The sequence below is a fragment of the Python bivittatus genome, unplaced genomic scaffold (assembly GCF_059951505.1).
Source record: "Python bivittatus isolate LINGU-HERP-01145 unplaced genomic scaffold, Pbiv_v1 ctg000580_np1212, whole genome shotgun sequence".
NCBI lineage: Eukaryota > Metazoa > Chordata > Lepidosauria > Squamata > Pythonidae > Python > Python bivittatus.
Window position 1 is genome coordinate 28,467,508 of NW_028277087.1, and position 20,110 is coordinate 28,487,617.

At 38.4% G+C, this 20,110-nt stretch overlaps 1 protein-coding gene across 5 annotated transcripts in view; it reads right to left on the reverse strand.

Moving 5' to 3' along the window:
• The window catches only part of EVL (Enah/Vasp-like), a 164,664-nt gene that overhangs the window by 19,951 nt on the left and 124,603 nt on the right, over window positions 1-20,110 (reverse strand). For all 5 annotated transcript variants that reach the window (XM_088149855.1, XM_088149853.1, XM_088149852.1 and 2 more), the window contains exons 4-5: window positions 7,837-7,900; window positions 466-530 (exon numbers count right to left, since the gene is read on the reverse strand). In XM_088149855.1, coding sequence (XP_088005981.1) covers window positions 466-530; window positions 7,837-7,900 — 129 coding nt within the window. The remainder of the gene's footprint in view (window positions 1-465; window positions 531-7,836; window positions 7,901-20,110) is intronic.

A 20,110-nucleotide genomic window follows, 5' to 3' on the forward strand; every position in this document is an offset into this window, starting at 1 on the left:
AAGAATGGCAGAAGAGCAATCACGGTGACACTATATAAAATTAAGAGTATTTTCAGACATACAAAATTAAGAGTATTGGGGTAAAAAGTGAACCCTCCCATGTTATTTGTGCCATGTTTCTATACTAATAAAGATATGCCAGAATATGGGAATATAACCAGTATGAGCATTCTATTTGCATTGGAGGTAATTTCAATCAAAATTGATTTAATCCTTACCAGTGAAAACACCCTAAAGAAAATCCGAAAGAATTTTTTAAAAATGCTACTGCATTGCATTTCAATGCAAAAGCATCTCTGTATACATTATGCATAAACTTTAGTAACTGAAACCACAGAATAATTATAGCAACAGATGAGAAGCCAAACTTTTTCAATAAAAGCACAAGGAGCAGCCAGAAGTTAATAGGGAGAATTAGGGGGGGAAAAAGTAGTCCTGCTTGGCTTCCAAAAGCATGATACATGCCTGTGGTAGAGGTTCTTCTTTCCAGAGATTCCTGGCGTTGCTGCTGCTGCTGCTCCATTGCTTGCCTATAACAAAGGGGTTTAAAAGAAATCCAGCTTTAGTTCCCAGAATGCATTTGAGAAATGCTGCTTAACACAAGGTGGGTCCAATCGTGGAGTTTTAAAAATCATCTCTGAGTATAACTGGTAGTCATTGGGCAAGAAGGAACACTTGATTTCATTCAATGATCCAACTCAAATGTTTTAGGAAGCCAGATTTCTGAAGAATGTTATCTTATCAGGAAGAAGGAAGCAAGAGACTTCTTCCCATGGTTTCTTTACTATTCTTCTGAATCAGATCTCTAATTTGTATCTCTCCTAACAAGGCAGAATTATAAGCCAAGACCAGTGATTTATGAACTTGGCTTGCTAAAAGAAAATCATCCCAAGAGTTTACTTCTGATGGAAGAAGTCTTCATGATATTTTTAGCTCAGGCCTTCTTCCCGATCACAAGAACAGCCAAATAGGAGTGATCAAGCAGTACACACCATATACCTGCTTGTTCCTGATAAACCAAAAATCTAAATTATGCTTGCCCACTGCAATGTTAGTATTGGATCAATGTATATTCAATAGTACATGAGGTTCCAGTTCATCAAGAAGCATTACACATGAAGTTCCCATATACTGAAGGGGAACATTTGCCTTGATTGATTGACTGACTGACTGACTGACTGACTGACTGAATGAGTCTATGTGTGTGTGTGTGTGTGTGTGTATGTACACACACACACATATAACAGAACCTATGTCTTTAGCCATAGCCTGGCTAAGAGGTCTTCTGGTAATAGCACATGTCTGTCATTTCAACATCAATTGCACAACATCATCACCAGGGCTATGAAATAGTAATGATATTTGTGCCAGCACTGTTTTACCTAGTGAAAGACAAAGCAAAGGTCACTTCAGAAACAGCATGACTCAAGATCTACTGTATGTACTCACTGGAGGGAATTCTTTTGCCCTGTGCCAATCCCCTGGGCTCCTGTTGTAGTGGTGTGCTGGCATGGTTAAGAAGATAGGAAGGAATGGAGGTCTGCCACCATGCCAGGTGGGAAACTTCTAAATATTTTTTATACACTTGGTTATATTTTGCATTGCGCCCCCCCCGCCTCTGGAATTTTTTCCCAAAATCCTGGAGTAACATCCACAAATAGAAATGCAAAAACCAAGTGTAGGAGATGAGAAGCAGAAGCAATTTATTTTCTCTTCTATTTGTGAAGAGGGAGAGGGGATTATTTTTATTTATTATTAATATGGCATAGATTTGGTGAAACCTGGGAAAGTGCTGTTATAGTTCGGCATGAAAGGACAGAAAATGAGCACTGATTGGATGGCAATTCTTTGTGCTCAGCTGTTGTCCAGAAAGGGCAAGCAATAATTTGCTGAGAAGCTCTGAGAGCTCTAGACATGCAAACAAAGAAAAACAACTGAGCTTTTAATGTGTTGATGTCTAAATATTTCTGAAAATGATCAAAACAGCATGGGTCACCTATGGATGCATTTTAAACTAGTTGGAGAAAGAAAAGATTGTTTCCTGAAAGAACTCTAAATCTAAAATGGCTCAAAGCACCTATAAAAGCCATTGGCAAAGTTGGTAGTGGGGCATCTTCTTACCTCTTTTTGCTAAAGGTTAACCTCTAGCATCATTTCTTCTAGTTCTGATCACAGGCATTTCAGGGTGAGGACAGTAAGAAGGGTCTAAGATTCTCACCCCTGATCAGTATTGCAGGACCATAGCACTGGATATGGTTATTTCCATAAGACAACTTTTACTTGCTCTGATAAGATACACAAATAAAAAGCTACTTCCATTTTCAACCCCACACCTTCAACCCCTTGTGGTAACTGGGTTAATTTGAAAAAAAAGTAAAGTGTGCATTCAACTGTTTTCAAGAAGACAATGATTCCGTGATGTGCCAACTTTACTGACGGTATAGATACCAAATGTTTAGTGACAGCTAATTTTATATTAAATATTCTAAATTGCTACACGTTAGGACCACCTTTCTCCAATTTGCCTCTACTCTGCCCATCAGATCTCATAGAAGAGGCATGCTCTGCATCCTATCAAGTGAAGAATCTCACCTGGTCAGACCCAGAAAGCATGGCTTCTTTATAGCAGAATCTGCTCTTTGGAACACTATTCTTCCTGGAATTAGATTAGCCCCCAACTTGCCTGGCTTTCTGAAAAACCCTTAAGACCTGGCTTTTCTCTCAGATATGGGGTCAGGAGTTGGCTAAGCTTGTGTGTTGCGTGAATTTGTTGTTTGGCTGGTTGCTGTTTTTCTTTTTGTATTTTGTTTTTGTACTGACGTTTTTATTGTGTTAGCTGCACAGAGTTGCTTTATGTGAGATGGGTGGCCATATAAATCTAATAAATAAATACATGCATGGAGTGCTGTCAGCCTTTCTAGCTCATGAGCAACATGACTGTGGCTGACGATTGTTGTTTTAAAAATGCAGTTTTGCAGGAGGGCTTCCCTTATACAGATTTTTTAATAGTTCTGGTGAACTTGTACCAGTTTCTTAGATAGCCAAGATTATTATAAGTGTGCTAGGATTTTATATTCACTATAGTTAAAAGTACATGAATTCTAAAATACAAGAGCAGTACTTGTCAGAAATGATGGGTAAATCATATGGAATTACTTTCAGCAAAATATTAATCCTAATGCAAAATATTATCCTTCCTATACTCCAAATATTTCTTCTTGGTTTCAAGCTATCTTATGTGGAATTCCATTTGTCCCTCAGAAGTTTTATGGCCCACTTCTCAAATTCTATTAACTGTAAATCATCTTATTTTCCATAGAAAGGTAATAAAGGGATGTGTTCCTACCAGCCATCATTACCGGCTGATGACTGTATAGAAGACTGTGTAGCCTGTACAATATAGAAATATGCAGTTTTGAGGAAATCCCAGCAGAGGGCATGTCACTTTCAAACCATTTATTACTTATAGTTTTAATCTGGCCTCCCATTGTTCAGTTAAAAAACATGAATGGAGGTGCACTTGCTTCCCGATATATGCATTACATTTAACTTTAGAAATTACCTATAGTCTGTTAAAAAAGAAGAAAAACAGAAGAATTTTTCCAATATTCAACAGAAATTAAGATGAATGAAATGTAAATGTATTTTCTAAACAAATTTTATATACTTTTATTTAAAAACAAACACATCTCTCTCTTGATTCCAAGTATGATTTCTTAATATTAGTGCAATGGGCAGAATTATTCAGCAATAAAACAAAAAACAAAGCAAGCAAGTGAAGATATATCTCATACAAATAACATGCATCTTTTCTGGCCCACCCAACTTGTGAGCCAGGTTACAATGTTCTTGGAAGCCTTGGCCTCCAGCTGCTGCTACCGAATGCCAGGTCTATTTGTAATAAATCTCTCCTCATCCATGAATGAGAGGGCAGACCTGGTTTGTATTACCAAGACACAGACAGGGGCGGGGGGAGCGGGTGTCCTCATTTTGAAGTTGTGCCCATCTGGGTTTCAGGTTTGGTATCAGTCATGAGCTTGGGAGGAGGTATGGCAATTGTTGAATGGTGGTTCTTCAGGTGACTGGAGGCACCCACAGATAACCGGATGTTAGAGACCACAGAAAGTGAGAGACCATGTAAACAAAAAATTGGCTTATGTGATAAGAGGCAACACAATGTGGATATGAGAGATGCGGGAAGAAAACTTTCAGAGACTCTGCCTTAATTAACTCACTATAACTCTGGATGGGATTTTACTCTTACAGTTTTCAAGATTCTAATTTTACCCCAGTCTAGCATTAGAGAAGTCTTTCTGAAATTTGTGTTTTAGCATTCTTGGTTTGCCAGCTATTTGGGTCTTGACACTGGAGGTGAGACTTTATTCTTGTGGTTGGGCATCAGGGACCAATTGGGAGACATTAACATCTGATCTTGTCATGGTCAGATCGATCACTCTCTGACTGCTATGGAGTTGACTGGGGTCACCAACTTCTACAAGATAGAATGTGAGTGGTCCAAACTGGAGAGCCAGTTTGGTGTAGTAGTTAAGGTGCTGGCCTAGAAACCAGGACACTGTTTGTTCTAGGCCTCCCTTAGGCATGAAAAACAGATGGGTGATTTTGGACCAGTCACTCTCTCTCAGCCCAACCCATTTCACAGGATTGTTGTTGGGAAAATGGGAGGCAGGAGTATTAGGTATGTTCGCCATCTTGTGTTGACCATTTTTTTCTAAAAGGTGGGATTAAAAATATAATAATAATAATTATTATTATTATTTTCAGGTGTCTAATGGGTCCAGCTGATTTCCAAAGGTCACTTGGGGAATTTCCTGAGAGGCTGGTGGATAGTTCTGCTGAAGCCTGGTTGCTCTCTGGAATATGGAGGCTATTTCAGCCTTGGAGAGAATTGTGGCTGAGCAGCCTCTCTTCAGATACAGGCTTAATCCCAGCAAGACAGAGTGGCTGTGAATTCAGAAGCCATATGAATTTCCATCTTTAGTTCTGGATGAGGTCACATTCCCCGTTTGCTACACTAGTTCACAGTTTGGAGAATCTCCTAGGCTCACTCAAATAGTATGTAGCAGCTGAGGCTGGGGGACTTTGAACAACTACAGTGGTACCTCGGTTCATGAACTTAATTCGTTCCGCAACTCTGGTCGCGACCCGAATTGGTCGCGACCCGAATCAAATTTTCCCATAAGGTTCAATGTAAATACGGTTAATCCGTTCTGACCCCTCCGAATTTGGTCGCGACCCGATTTTGGTCGCGTCCCGAATCAAATTTTCCCATAAGGTTCAATGTAATTATGGTTAATCCGTTCTGAACCATATGTATTTTTTTTTTAAACCACAAAAATATGAAACAAAATATAGTACGAAGAGAGAGAATGCTAACCTTGCTCGACGCGACTTCTGGCATGGAGGGCAGGAAGGTGGGTGGGGAGGCGGTTATTGCTTGGAGGGAGAGTCCCCCTCCCTACAGGAAGCCACGACATGTCACGGGAGGGAAAATGGCCGCGGATCCTGTTCGTCACCTGATCCGGCGTTCGCGAACGGAAGCAAAATTTTGCGAACGGAGCTGTTCGTGACCCAAATTGGTCGTGAACAGAAGCGTTCGTGACCCGAGGTACCACTGTACATTTTATGCACCAGTTGTGACTATTCCTGGATTGGAAGGCCTTCTCACAGTTCCTCATCCTTAATCACTTAATGATTGGAATACTGCAACTCACTCTACATGGACTGCCTTGAAGACCACTTCAAAGCTGTCCGGACCGTTGTAGCTCCCAATATCATGGGGTCTATGTGATTTGCCTATGTAACACCTCTACTATGAGAGCTGCACAGGTTACTAATTGCCTTCTAGGTGCAATTCAAGGGGCTAGTTGTACCTTTAATGGTGACAACCATACTATCATGCTAACCATACTAACATGGCTCAGGATCCAAGCTTCTTCAAGATCACCTTCTCCCATTAGCATCTGCCCACCCAATAAAATCTGGACAAGTAGGCTTCCTCTAGGTTTCTACTCCTAAGGGGTCTTTTCATCAGGGAAGGCCTTTTCTGTTACTCTTCTGGAACAACATTCCCCCAGGCATTAGATTATCCTCAACTCTGTTAGGTTTTAAAAAGCTGTGAAAACCTGTCTTTTTCAGAGGGCCTTTGAGGTGTGATCTGAATTTATTATTTCCTATTGTGGGAATGTCTGATTGTTGCTGGGTGCTGTTTCTTGATGCTTTGATATAATTATTATAATATACTTTAATTGTTTTTAATTTTCTTACTGGATCTGGGAATGTTAGCTGCTTAAAGTCATGCATTTTTGGAGTGGCATAAAAGCCCTACTAAATAAACAATCAATAACAAAACCATTCCAGTTGATTTACTGGAGTTAACCCAAATTTATCTAAGCTTTATAGTTGAGGGAAATAATTCTACTTCTCTGTTTAAAACTTAGAACATTTGCACCTCTTTACTTTTCAAGAACAACTAAATTCCAACTGCTTAGGTTTGTCATGTGTTACGTCTTGCAGTTCTACTCCGAAACCATGAAGCAATATGTAATAGTTTCTAAGAGCTTGCTAGCTGAAATCTGACATATAAATCCTTTGATAAATAATAACAGGAATAAACAATGAATTACTTCCAGTATTGGGTCAACCAGTCCCTTCCTTATTTAATCATTTGCATCTCGTAAAGCTCATACCAGCAATTCTCTTGTCAAGCAGACAAAGGATATGCTGGTTTGATGAGTGGAAAAAAGAAACGAAAAAAGTGTGTATATTTGAGAGAAAGAGCAAGGCAGTTTGCATACTGTGCTCATTGGTCCAATTAGCACTTGATGTGAACAAACCTTCCCTAGAGCCCCATAACATGTGACCTAGGAGGTCACAGATCTTGTCCTTAATAGCTATGTCATCTGGGACATATATTCTCAAGTCTTTAAGACTGCAGATACTGCCTTTGGCTGCTTTTGGTCAATTGTATATGGCCTCATAAATCCTATTTTATGCAGCTGTGAATACACTGTAGCCCTTTAAGAAGTTATAGTTTCCTCTTTCCATCATTTGTAGGCTTTAACATAGATTGTGAGGAACTCTGTTATAATGGTCCTGATCTGTTACCATAATTTGTTGATCTTCAATGAATAAAATATAATTCTGCAACAAGATCCAGGTGAATTGTCATAAGCTATGTACTCTTAAACATAATTAACTCTGATTAATAAAGCATTTCATTCAGATAATTTAGAAATCATCAATGACAGAAAACCAATATAGTTTAGGTAACAGAATCATACAAAATGGACCAAAATAATCATTAAGGGACATTATTGTATAGACTCCAAGAAGTTAACAGTATCTGAAGGGAGTAGACCTATTCTCTATTGCCCCAGATGATAGGACCAGAATCAGTGGGTTGATTTCCTTGTAAATGGGTTCAGGAGGAATTTCCTGACTTTACTAGCTGTTAGTCAATGGAACAGACTGTCACATAGTGGTGATTTTTCTTTTGCTTGAAATCTTTAATCAGAGGTTGGATAGTAATCTGCCAAAGATACTCTAGTAGAGCCAACACTAAGTAGTGGATTGGACTAGATGACCCTAAGGTTTATTCTATTTCTATCATTCTACCATTGACTTCAACAGGATTAATAATCCATCTATTGTGCCAACTCTGACAAGGCCTTCAGTGGACTTGCACAATTATATATCTTCTGAATGAATTCCCTGATGATTGAATGGAGATGTAAGTTTAAATAATATGCAACAATTTGGTTTCCATTTATTTTTAAAATGAAAATCTGAACATTTCTGTAGATTTTTGTTCCTTACCTTCTCTGAATTTCAAGTTCATCTGGAGAAGGTCCATTTTGAACCTGGCGCTGGGTTGTGGGACCTAGAAGACAGTAAAATAGCTTCACAGTTATCAGTGGAAAGGTAGTAAGAATATTCCCACAGGATCTGAAAAACAGATTATTCAAGGAAGTGTGATTAATAATCAGTGCCTGGTTTCAATGCCAACGGACCTTGGGATTTGCTGCTGTTACGTTTATACTGATGGCTAAATTGTCTATACATGAAGAAACTCCTGCAATCACAAAAAAGGGGCTGTCGCAAAGACCAGCATTATGAAATAAAAATATATTAAAGGAAGTCTAATTCGGGATAGAATTATAAATTAGGAGATGCAGGAGAGGAAAACTGGGGAGAGTTGATGGACATAAGGAGAGTGCTACAACTTTCTATATATGGAATCCCCAATCCAGCCTATATATTACTCCTTAAGCCATTTTAGTACTCCTAGAATTAAGAACTTCCACAGATTTTATTTGGACCACATTTCAAACACCATGTCCGAGATTAATGTTTTCATTTAACATTCAAGTTTTTAACAATTCAGACAGCAACCACTAGGTGGGATGATTAGTATTATAATGCAGAAGACATACCAGGGAATTTAACTCATATACGCTATTGATGCCCCCAGAAAACAAAACAAAACAAAACAAAACAAAACAAAACAAAACAAAACAAAACAAAACAAACCTTCCTTCCTATAATTTACATTGAAAACGAAACCCATACTGGTCTCAAGGAGGATTCCTTGAGTTCTTAAGTATATACTGAATCTGCTCAGTTGAACTTCCCAAGTAACTTGGATATAATGGTGATTTATTTATAATTTTAGTTATTTCAAATAAGTATTTATAATTACACTAAGAAAAAATCAATAGTCTTTTACAATATTGAAAATATTCAAAGATAATTTTTAAAAAGCAACAAGACAGTTTTAGTAGTCACATCAACAAAAAGCAGTATAAAATTGGAAAGACATACCCATGAAAGGAATAGGCACGCTAACCCAATAAACCCCTGGTGTACTGTATATGTATATATGCAATGGCAAATTTCAATATTCCCTGGTTTTAACCCTTGTCATATGTTCATGCTGCTCCTACACATGTTCAACAAAAATGGTTCTGCCATTGCAAATGTACTTATGTGCTTATGACCAAATCCATAGGCTTCATGATTATAGGAAGATATACATAGTTATCCATATACTTTACAATGAAGTCTCCTTTAAATCAAGCTCAATTCATGATGGCTTCAGGGAAGCATCCATGTAGATTGGGAATAGTAAAAAAGTGTTTTACTATTGCCTTCTGGGATTCTTTTTCACTTCCCAGTCTTACCTATAGCCCTAATATCCCGTGGAGGTTTCCCATGCAAGGACAGACTTTGCTTAGCTTCCAAGTTTACACAATGTTGGCCAGATGCTACCAACTACAGACACTATATACATGATATATGTGAACACAGATATGCTACAAATGTACCAGTGAATGCATCATCTTCACCTCTCCAACACTGGCATATATTCTGGCATATATATGAGTATCTGGAGGGCAGCATGTTGGGGAAGGCTAGGCTAGAGTCACATTTAAAGACTCAAAATCTCTAAGATGATAGCAAGAATGAAGAACTTGTGGCCTTCCATAGCTTGATACATTATAACTTCTGGCAGGTCATGAATATCTGGTGTAAGGAATGAAGTTAATGAGGCAGGAACAGGAGGCTCCCAGGCTAGGGATGTTATGACAACATGGTGTCAAAGCCACTAAAAGAACAGCCAAAGATCCATTGATTCAGAAAGGTGGGAGGAACAGACTTAGAATTTAGACCCTGGACCACAGATATATATTTAGGTTCTGACTCCAATGTACTGCAACAGGAATATTTTTTGTGAGTATATGACTTCATTCTAGTTGGCAGTAAAGAAACTAATCCATCCAAGTCATGTCTATGAGCTTTCTGTCAAGTAACCTGAATAAGGGGGTCAGTGCTGGAAGCATTTCTTGCTGGGCCTGAGGGAAGCGTGATATCTGGAGGACCAGAAGTTCTGCTCTCCTCCAGTGTATTACTGAACTTGGTGCTACTCAAGTAGGAATTATCAATGGCTGCTAAGGAAGTCTGTAGACAAAGAAAAGAGCCTGATATGAGACAGAGGGAACACAGAACTATTCTAAACACTGAGCTTCCCAAGAGTCAGATGCAGGCTGGCCCCAATTCATATATGCCTAAGAATGCAGAATACACACACATGCTTTAATATTATCCTTTATAGAATCATTCCCATCACAAGCACTTTGCACATGATAACAGAAGCATTTTGTTAGTTGTACAATATTCGAGAGATCAACAAAATTACAGAAATCATCATCATTCTGGGAAACCAACTATGCCATTTTCAAATGTCCTAGAATAGAGGACAAGTTTTCTTTCCTTGTGATAAAAAAAACATTGTAAAGCAGATACTGCAGATATAGAATTCACCCTACTTATACCAATTGTTCAGTTGAAACCGTCCCCATTGTTTAATTGAAAAGTTTTCAGGTTCTTACAGCTACTGGCTACAGAATTCTGCCAGATTGTGTTTTCTGATGTTCAATTTTGCATTTGGGCTCTGCCAACCTTAATGCAGAAATTCAGCACATGGAATTATTTTTAGCAATTGCCAGATTTCATATACGCATGACCAGTCTGAGACAAATCAGTCACTGCTTTGGGGACTAATTACATGTTACACACCAATATGTGCAATTCAGCCTAGGATATGATTTTAAATGAAAAAGAAGCTTGGGAAGAAATAAGACCAGAGAAGCAGTAGAGCAAGTATTATTTCTAGGCTTTCCTCTCCTAAACACTATTTCTCCCCAAACACCCATGTGTGTAAAACCCTGTTGGGGAGAAGAAACAACTTGAGTGCAAAGAATTAAGAACTGTTTCTATTTCATTTCAAATCCCCCCACATTTTTTTTCTCTGAAAAGGTACCTCAGTTTTGTTATTTCAGTATTTAGAAAGGGTTGTTTTTTTTTTCTTTTACAGAACAGTAGAACTGTGAAAGAAAAGAGAGGGAAGGAAAGAGAAAGCAGGAAAACAGAAAGGGACTACAATTTACAGGATCAATATTAAAAAATTAGTCTTGAAAAAAACTGCATGGATTTCTTTAAAAAAGCCAAATGTGGGGCAGTGGAAGCAAAAAAAAGAGTCCAAACAAAAATTCAATAGCAATGTTCTGAAAAAAAGTGAAAAGATGTGCTCATATATGAAATTGAAGAGAGATAATTACGAGTTGGTAATCACTTATCTTTAAAAAAAAAAGAAGACAAATGATCAGCAGGAAGAAATATTCATACTAGTGAAGATGGCACTTTTTAAAAAAGAGAACCAGGCTATGAAAACAACTGCAAGCACCAAAAAGAAACAGAAAACAGCAGGCTTCCCCAACATGTTATACTTCTGATGTACTGGAGGTTGAGGAAAGCTGTAATAAGGATAGTGTACCAAAAATGTTTATCTGCCCCATAATTCTGAATAAATTAAGTACAATTTTCCAAAGCAATACCTTGTCTGGAAGCCCCCATTTATTAAGGGATGGACTTGGAAACACAGAGTTGGAAGAGTCCATTCAGACAATTTTTTTTTTTTAATCCACACTCAATCGTTACCGATTCTGCAGCGACTGCCTGGACAAGTCCCTGCAGTTTTCAAGGCAAGGTGTTTCGGAAGTGGTTTGCCAGTGCCTCCTTCCTAGAGCAGAGCCCAGCTGATGAGCGCAGGAGGCGGGGTTTCCGTTGCTTCGCGCGTTTTTCGGGTGTGCACAGCTTTTGCGTTACCGGCAACTGCTCCCGTCTCCCGTGCAAGCGCCACCAGCATTTTTCCTCCCACCGGGGTGAGAGTACCTATTTACCTACTCATGTAAGTTTTCGAGCTGCTGGGATGGCAGGAGCTGGGGAGGAAGCAGGAGCTCACTCTGCTGCGTGGAGCTGGGCTTGAACCCGCTGAAGTGTAGACCATTTCTGGCCGGCAACTTTCAGCGTCATTAAGCTGCTGCGCCACCGCGTCCCCATTCAGACCATTAGACAAAACTTTTTTTCGCAGTGCAAGAATGCAAATTAAACATTCTGACAAACCCTACCTAACTTCTACTTGAATATACCCAGCAGAGGGGAGCCACTGCTTTCCCAAGTAACTTTTCAGGATTGTATAGCTTGGTACAATTTCATGGTCTTTAAAAAACTGAGCTAATTAATTATTGCTAATTATTACACTCTCTCTTAAATTTTTATGCTTGTTCTTGGCACTGGCTCAGACAGGTGGGACATCCTCTCTATAGTTTGATTAGCAATACAACTCCTGAAAGAACTGAAATATCTGAAGTCTCCTGAGTTGCTTTATAATAAAACCCCAACTTTTTGCTTAAATAACTTTTGTCAATTTTCTGCATATTCTTTCAGAACAGCAACAGAAATAAGTTATGTCTGGAGTTTTCTTTTAGCTAATGAAGATTCACCAAAATATTACTAGAGAACTTGAGATTTTTAGAGCTTGCTACTGCCTCTTATCTACCAATTTTAAAATATGCTTACAGATTTGTTAATAGGCTGTCTTGTGATTAGACATATGCAAGCCAATGATAGCATAAGTAGAATCAAAGATTATTAGCAGCTTGTATGATCACTTGTAAACCAAACTCTCTGTGCCTGAAACACAACAATTAACCAAAGCATTTTTTATTCATTTTTTTCCTGATTAGGCCAAACGATTTCCCTGAAATCCCTTTTAATATCATCCTTTGATCCCCAAAGTTCTTTAAAAGATTTGAGCTCCCTGATAATTTGTCATGTGTTCATTTTTGGATGGTACAGATATAAGCAGGATGAGTAGAAATGTGTTTTATCCTTGTAGGGGGCTACTTATTACATTGCAGCTATAAAAATATAACCTAATTGTTACTAATGTAACATCCTAAACCTAAATATTTTCTACTTTCATGCCTACTTGCTAGTCTCCAGGTTTACTCCTATTCACCCACTGGTTTATTTACAAATAAGCTTTCTGCTCAGGAACACAAGCAGCCTGGGAATCAAGCTGATACACAGTCTCTCAAACTGTATGGCTGCATCTTTCAGTACTTGTGAGAGCCCTTCCGCCACTCTCTTAACTTTCACTTTCACTCCTTTTTCCCCACACAGCAGCTGCAGTTCTGCTTCACCCTCTCTCGGAGATTCCTTTTCAGGCTATCTGCTGTGATGAGCCAAGCTTCTTCATTCGTTGCAAGACTGTTTCTCCTTCCTTCCAGGCTGCTTGCAGCTGCCTCTGCTTATCTGTCTGACAGTTCAGCTACTCCTCTGCTTTGCTGTCCCATGCAATCTCTTTCCTTGGTCTTCTTCATCCTCTCTACAAAACTACACTCTCCAGACACATACCAGCTCCAGCAGCAACTCCCAACTCTCTTCATCTTACATCTGTAGGAGATCTTTTGATCAGTAACAGAGTAGAAAGATTCTTGTCACTTTTGGAATGATTGCACCTTCCAGAAGGCTCCATTTCTAACCAAAAAACCCAAAACAGAACAGATTTTTTTCTATTTGTTACATTTTGGAAAATTACTCCCAGTGCAGTCACAAACATGAAATAGCCTCTACCATATATCCTGCGACAAATGCTTCCTCATGTTTTGCTCAAAGTTAGTGGTGATGATGATTAAGCAGAAAGATGTGTAGGGGAATAACAGAAGGAACATATTCTTCAATGTTTCTTTACTCCAAATCCCCTCCCAGAATTTTTCTTTGAAAATGAAATTCAATAGCAGGGTTCTACTAGATATATTCTGCATGATGAAAGTGGTCCTAATCCTGGGTGTAAATGGAATTTTTTTTTAAATATTCTGAAAGGTCAACTGGCTCATATTGAAGTATGCTTAACATGTTTAAATAAAGCTAAATTTTAAAGTATCATAACAAGTAAATCAACATTAATAAATAATAACAGAGATAAAGGGCCACATAAAACAAGAGAATAACTTAATAAATAATGTAGCTAGTTACTAAACAAACCTCCTTTTAGTCAGGATTCCCTCCTCTCCCACCTCTTGATGCTTATTTAATCTAAACACCTCTAGTGTTTAGTCCTCATCCATTGGAAAAGAAGGGCCACATAAAAAAAGAAAAGGGATTAACACAAACAAACCCGTATCTGACTCATAAAAGAACACTCAGAAAAATCTGGTTGCTGCATGTTAAATTGGCTTGTATTTGCTATAATCCTCAAGAGGAGTCCTGAAGTAACCAAGTCAAGAGATAAGTAGTTAATGCAGCAGAACATTCAGATTCTTCATGAATCAGACAAAATATATAACTTGCTTCTAGACATTATCCAGGCAGATACCTACATGCAAAAAACATTCCAGGACTATGGACCTGACCTTAGGTCCATAACTACCTCATCTATGGTAGAAGTTGTGCCACCCCAGCACAATTATGGGTGTTTATTATGAGCAACACTCTCCTCTTGCATGAATCTCAATTCATTCACTCTCATCATCACTCTCATTACTAATTCCAGACAAACACACAACAAAGAGATGGCATCTTTTTATTCAGATGAAAGGGAAAAATACAACAACCTGGTAATCTGAATGGTCTTGGTCATCAGTATCAGGCAGATGTTAATACAAAGGGCAGTACAAACTCATGAGGACTCACAAGAAGAAAATCCCCCAATGTCATAGAAATACAACTTCCCAATGAGATAAGAGTGAAACTGCCAGCACATGATGCCAACAGCCTCAGCCTCTGATCTGTAAGGATACCATGGTCACAGGTCCTAAAAACTGATGAGAGATCCAAAAGCATCAACTGGTATATATTTCCAATCTATTTCTCAGCTAAGGCAATTAAAGCATATCTGAGTCCTAGATCAAATCATTTTTTTCACCCAGAAGATTTTGATACTATTTGGTGATTGACTTCTTGAATAATTTGGCCAATAACTGAGCACTTAATCTAAAGTTCCTCAGATAATGAAAGTAAGGTCTTTTTCTCCCAGCAATCATATTAACTGTGTTTTTTTCCCAATCAAATAAATAGGTAATAGCAAGGCTTTCCCCTTTGTGTGAAAGCCTATCCACACAGAGTTGCACGTGTAAAAGCATACATGCTGTAGTTGTTGACACTATATGTGTGGATGTCTATGACCAGGTGAAATTGGGAAATTAGAAAGCAGGGCTTACTATGCAGTCCTATCCCATGAAAGTTTGGAATTAATACAATTTTCATAGCTTTCATAACTTATATACAGGGATTCTGTTCTAAGGAAAAGAAGCCAAGCCCTATTTCTCTCAACTAACACCAGTCATGAAGAGAATGAGTCAAATAAGAAAGGCATAACCAAGATAAATCCAAATATTTTGACCTTAGACTCAGGTCTCAGCAACTTATCTAATAATAATCTAATCAGAGAAAGGCTTAGTTATAAGGTAGTCCTCGTTTGGCAGCTGCCTCAGATAGTGACTGCTTGCAAATTCAACAGGAATAAAGGGTAATAAAAAATTCATTTTCTGACCAATGCATGCCTTTACAACAACAGAAGCTTTCAGTGTGAAATTGATTAAGATCTGGTCAGTTTCAGGCAGCAGCTGCCAGTCAGTGGGAGGGTTCTAATCAACTGATTAAGGTCAGGGAACTAAGCTTGTTAACTTGCAGTTAGCACTTTTCAGGGATGCACAAGGCTGTGGAGAAAAGCAGCTCAGGAAGAGATAGCTTGTTTAAGCAATCTCTCCTCCCTGCAAAAGGGCAAAAAAAAAAAAAAAAAGGAAAAAATGGGTCAGGCAGAGTACACTGTATGAGAGAACTTTATCTAAATGAGATTGCAGCAACCAGCGATCTTTGCAGCATTTTCTCTCTCTCTCTCAGTCACGTAGTTTGCTTAGTGACCATGTCCCTTAGCGACCATTTCGCCAGAACCAATTTTAGTCACTAAATAAGGGCTAAATAATCTGTGTTTAATGAAGAATAAAATTCTATAAAGTAGTCCTAGAAAAGCATTTGAATGTAAAGTTCTTATTTAAAAAAGAAATTATCAAATCATTGCCAAGATATGAAGTAACAAGGTTTAAAATAAACATCTCAATACAGGTAGTCCTTGTTTAGTGGCTGCCTCATTGAGCAACTGTTTGTAGTTACAACAGTGATGAAAATTTAACTTTACGACCAATTCTCGCATTTAGGACCTTCAGAGGTCTGTAAAGCAAAGGGAAGCTGAAGTAAGATCATAAGCAGAGTTATGGTTTCACTTAGCAACTGCTTCGCTTAACGATCAAATTGCTGGTCCCAACTGTGGCTGCTAAATGAGGACCACCTGTATTATATGGATTTCCACATCTTTTTATGATTTGTCATCAGAAATGATAATTACATCTTATCGTTTGAGGAAAGATGCAAAAAGACGAAGTTCCTCTAGGAAATTATTCCATTTGCTACTCTAGATTAGGATGCCTATGAAGAGTTCTAAGCTGAAAAAAGCAGAATAGTTTCAAACAAGGCACATAATAATGAATTAAAATAAAACCAGTCATTATAATCAGAAATCAATCCTGTTATTTTTCACTACAATAAATCTGTAAATGTTTACTACTGATGCAATGATTTCAGTGATCATTTAAATCAACTACATTTTCAGAACAAATCAACCAGTGAACACCTCAACTTTTAAAAAAAATTAAAGAGCCAGTGAGAGATTGCAGTTCAGTCCCTTCAGCATGTTCCTGTTTAAATTCAGCCTATGAAACTGGCTTTCTGCCCCTCCTTGCTAATATTCAGGAAGTAAATACTACAGTGGAAATACTACAGTGAGAGGACAGTAACTATGAAAGAGGGGCCCTTAGAAATACAAACCTAAAATGGGAAGGACTAAGCACATATATTATATTAAACAATTCCACTGAAAATTGCAGACTCTTATGGTTGGTTTTCATGTTAAAACTTCAGAGGTGTGTATATTCACCTTTGTATAAAATTTAGCTTCTTCCCCCCTTCTATATTTTAAATAATACATAATAAAAAGTATCTGAAGATGTATTTGAAAAATGGGTAAATTCTCAGCTAGAAAAAGCTAAGCATAACCATTAATCAACAGCACCATCAAATACAAAGTAAGCACAATATGGTAATAATAGTTACAGAGCTTCGAAGCAAATAATGTAGCTACTTATTAGACAAACTTACTTTTAATCAGTGTTCCCTACACTTGAGGACTCCTCTCCTATTCCACTTCCTGGCATTATTTCATCTAAAAACCTCTATTGTTTTTAACCGTCATCCATTGGAAAAGAAGAGACAGAATGGCCACTTTGCATGTTATGGCACTAAAAGTATCTCCACAGGGCTATTGAAAAAGAAGATTCATTTCAAAGCCTTCTAAAATCCAAACACATAAAATCAGAGGGGAGGATTAATAATACCTCCCACCCTTCCCTTTGCAACAGCAACCTGAAAATGAAAGATGCTCAAAACAGAAAAGTGAAAGTTTCCATCACCTACAAGACATTCGGCACAGGATGATGCAGTCACACTGACAAAGGCAGAAGCAGTGGCAAATCCATTCCCTGTTAACCATAATAAAACTTCAGTACAACTGTTTCATGACCAAATGCATATCTAGCATCCATCAGTGGCCAGGTTACACAGGATGTAATCAATACCTTTCCCACAGCAGTAGAGTGGGCCTCTTTAATTATTTAATCAGAGGCTGCCTTCTGAGCCTAACAGGAGGCTTAAATGTTAGGTTTTATAACACAGCACTCTATCTAGAGAACAAAAATAAACATGGCTGAAATGGCACTGTGGGAAACATTTAAGAGTCCCAGAAGGACAAGATGACTGCCTTTTCCCCATACTTAAAGTTCTATGAATATTGAGGAAAGCAGAATATGATAATGCAGTACTTTTAAACTGAGGACCCTGCACAGCCACTTTGTCTTATTTGTAACTTTCAGAAGGATAGGTATCGAATGAACCAGCACATTGCCTCTTCCCATAATATGGAATGCATGCAGGAGTCTCAATGATTCTGCCATTTCATCTGCACCTTTAAGGGGGAAAGGCAGGGAGCAGCTGAAGCCAAACAAGGATGGGGGAGGGATCTTATTCAAGGTCCAACAGATCAGATGGGTCAGTCTATAAGCAATATTTATTTATATAGGGAATTTACACTACTCATTTTTTCCAGTGTGAGATCCCCTTTGGACTTCAACGTGATGTGCTATATATTTTGATTGATTGTACACCATCAAGTTGGTGTCAACTCTTAGTGACTACATCAATAGATTTTCTCCACAATGATGTGTCCCTAACCTGGTTTTTCAGGTCTTCCAATGTTGTACCCATTGCCGCTGTAACTGAGTCCATCCACCTTGCTGCCGCCGCTCCTCCTCCTCCTCCTCTTCTTCTTCTTAATTATCATCATCATCTATTACATTTATATGCTGCCCAACTCCCAGAGACTCTGGGTAGTTCTTCTCTTTCCTTCCACCTTTCCCAGAATTAGAGCCTTTTCCAGAGAGCTAGGTCTTCGCATAATGTGTCTCAAGTAGGATAATTTGAGCCTGGTCATTTGTGCCTCAAGTGAGAACTCTGGAGTGATTTGTTCAATTATCCATTTGGTTGTTTTCTTGGCTGTCCACAGTATTCTCAGAGTCTTCTCCAACACTAACGTTCAAAAGCGTCAATACTCTTTCTATCCTGCTTTTTCAAAGTCCATCTTCCAGAGTGTCACAGGGAATACCATGGCTTGCACTACTCTGATCTTTGCAGGTATAGACTCATCACAGTATCTAAATATTTTTCCAAGGCCTTCATGGCTGCTCTACCAAGTCCTAGTCTGTGGCATATTTCTTGACTGCTTGTTCCTTTATTGTGGATGGTTGATCCTAAAAGGCAGAAGCTATCCACCACTTTGATATCTTTATTATCAGTTCTAAGGCTGGTTGTTGTACTTATCATTAGTTTGGTCTTCTCAGACCATCTCATTGTCCTCATGAGACACTTCTATTTAATTTTATTCTCATTTTTTCACTTTGCTCCTTAACTTTTATTACTAGAACTTGCGGATCCATTGCATTTTCAGCTATCAGAATAGTGTCATCAGTATAGCATAGGTTACTGATGTTTCTTTCTCCAGTTTTAAAACCACACTCATCTTCTTCCAATCCAGCTTCCCTTAATATATACTCAGTATGTAGGCTGAATAAATCAGGGGAGATTATACAGCCTTGCCTTACTTCATTGCCAACGTGGAGCCAGTCTGTCTTGCCATGTTCTGTCTGTACTATATATGACCTGTATATAAGTTTCTCGTGAGGACAATGAGATGTTCTAGGATTCCCATTTTCCTAAGCACATTCCACAGCTTGAAATGATCGACACAATCAAAGCCCTTTCTATAATCAATGAAACATATATTGACTTCTTTTTGGTATTTTTTTGCTTTCTCAATCATCCAGTGGGCATCAGCAATAATGACTCATGTTCCTCGGCCTTTTCTAAAGCCAGCTTGAACATCTGGCATCTCTTTTTCCATGCAGGGCTCTAATCTGTGTTGGATGATCCTAAGCATTATTTTGCTAGCATGTGAAATTAAGGATGCTTCATGGTAGTTTACACACTCTGTTAAGTCTCCTTTTTTAGGCAGTGGAATGTAGATTGACCTCTTCCAATCCACTGGCCATTGTGTTGCTCTCCAGTTTTGCTGGCATAGCTTATTTGGATTTTTTACTGATTCTTCTTCTGTTGCTTTCCATATTTCAGTGGGTATTCCATCAGTTCCTCTAGCCTTCTGACTTGGTAATGACTGGAGTGCTGATCTAACTTCATTTTCTAGTACTAGAGGTTCTTGTAAGCTGGGAATATCTTCTAAAGTATCTTGGATGTTGACAACTCTACTGTACAGTGTTTCAGTATACTCCTTCCATCTTTGATCCTCTTTGAATTGGTTACTATCTGTCCACTGGCATCCTTTAGCATACCAGCTCGAGGTTGGAACCTTTGAGTTCAGAGATGTTTTGAAAGACTTTATTTTTCTATATCTGTTTTCATCTTCAATGTGTTTAGAGATTTTGTTGTAATAGTGCTTCTTGTCTCTTCTAGCAGTTCTCTGAAACTCTTTGTTAAACTCCTTCCCATGATTTTTGTCTTTCTTGGCTTTGGCTTCTCTTGCAATATCCACGGTTTCTTCTGACATCCAGTTTGCTTTATTCTCTTT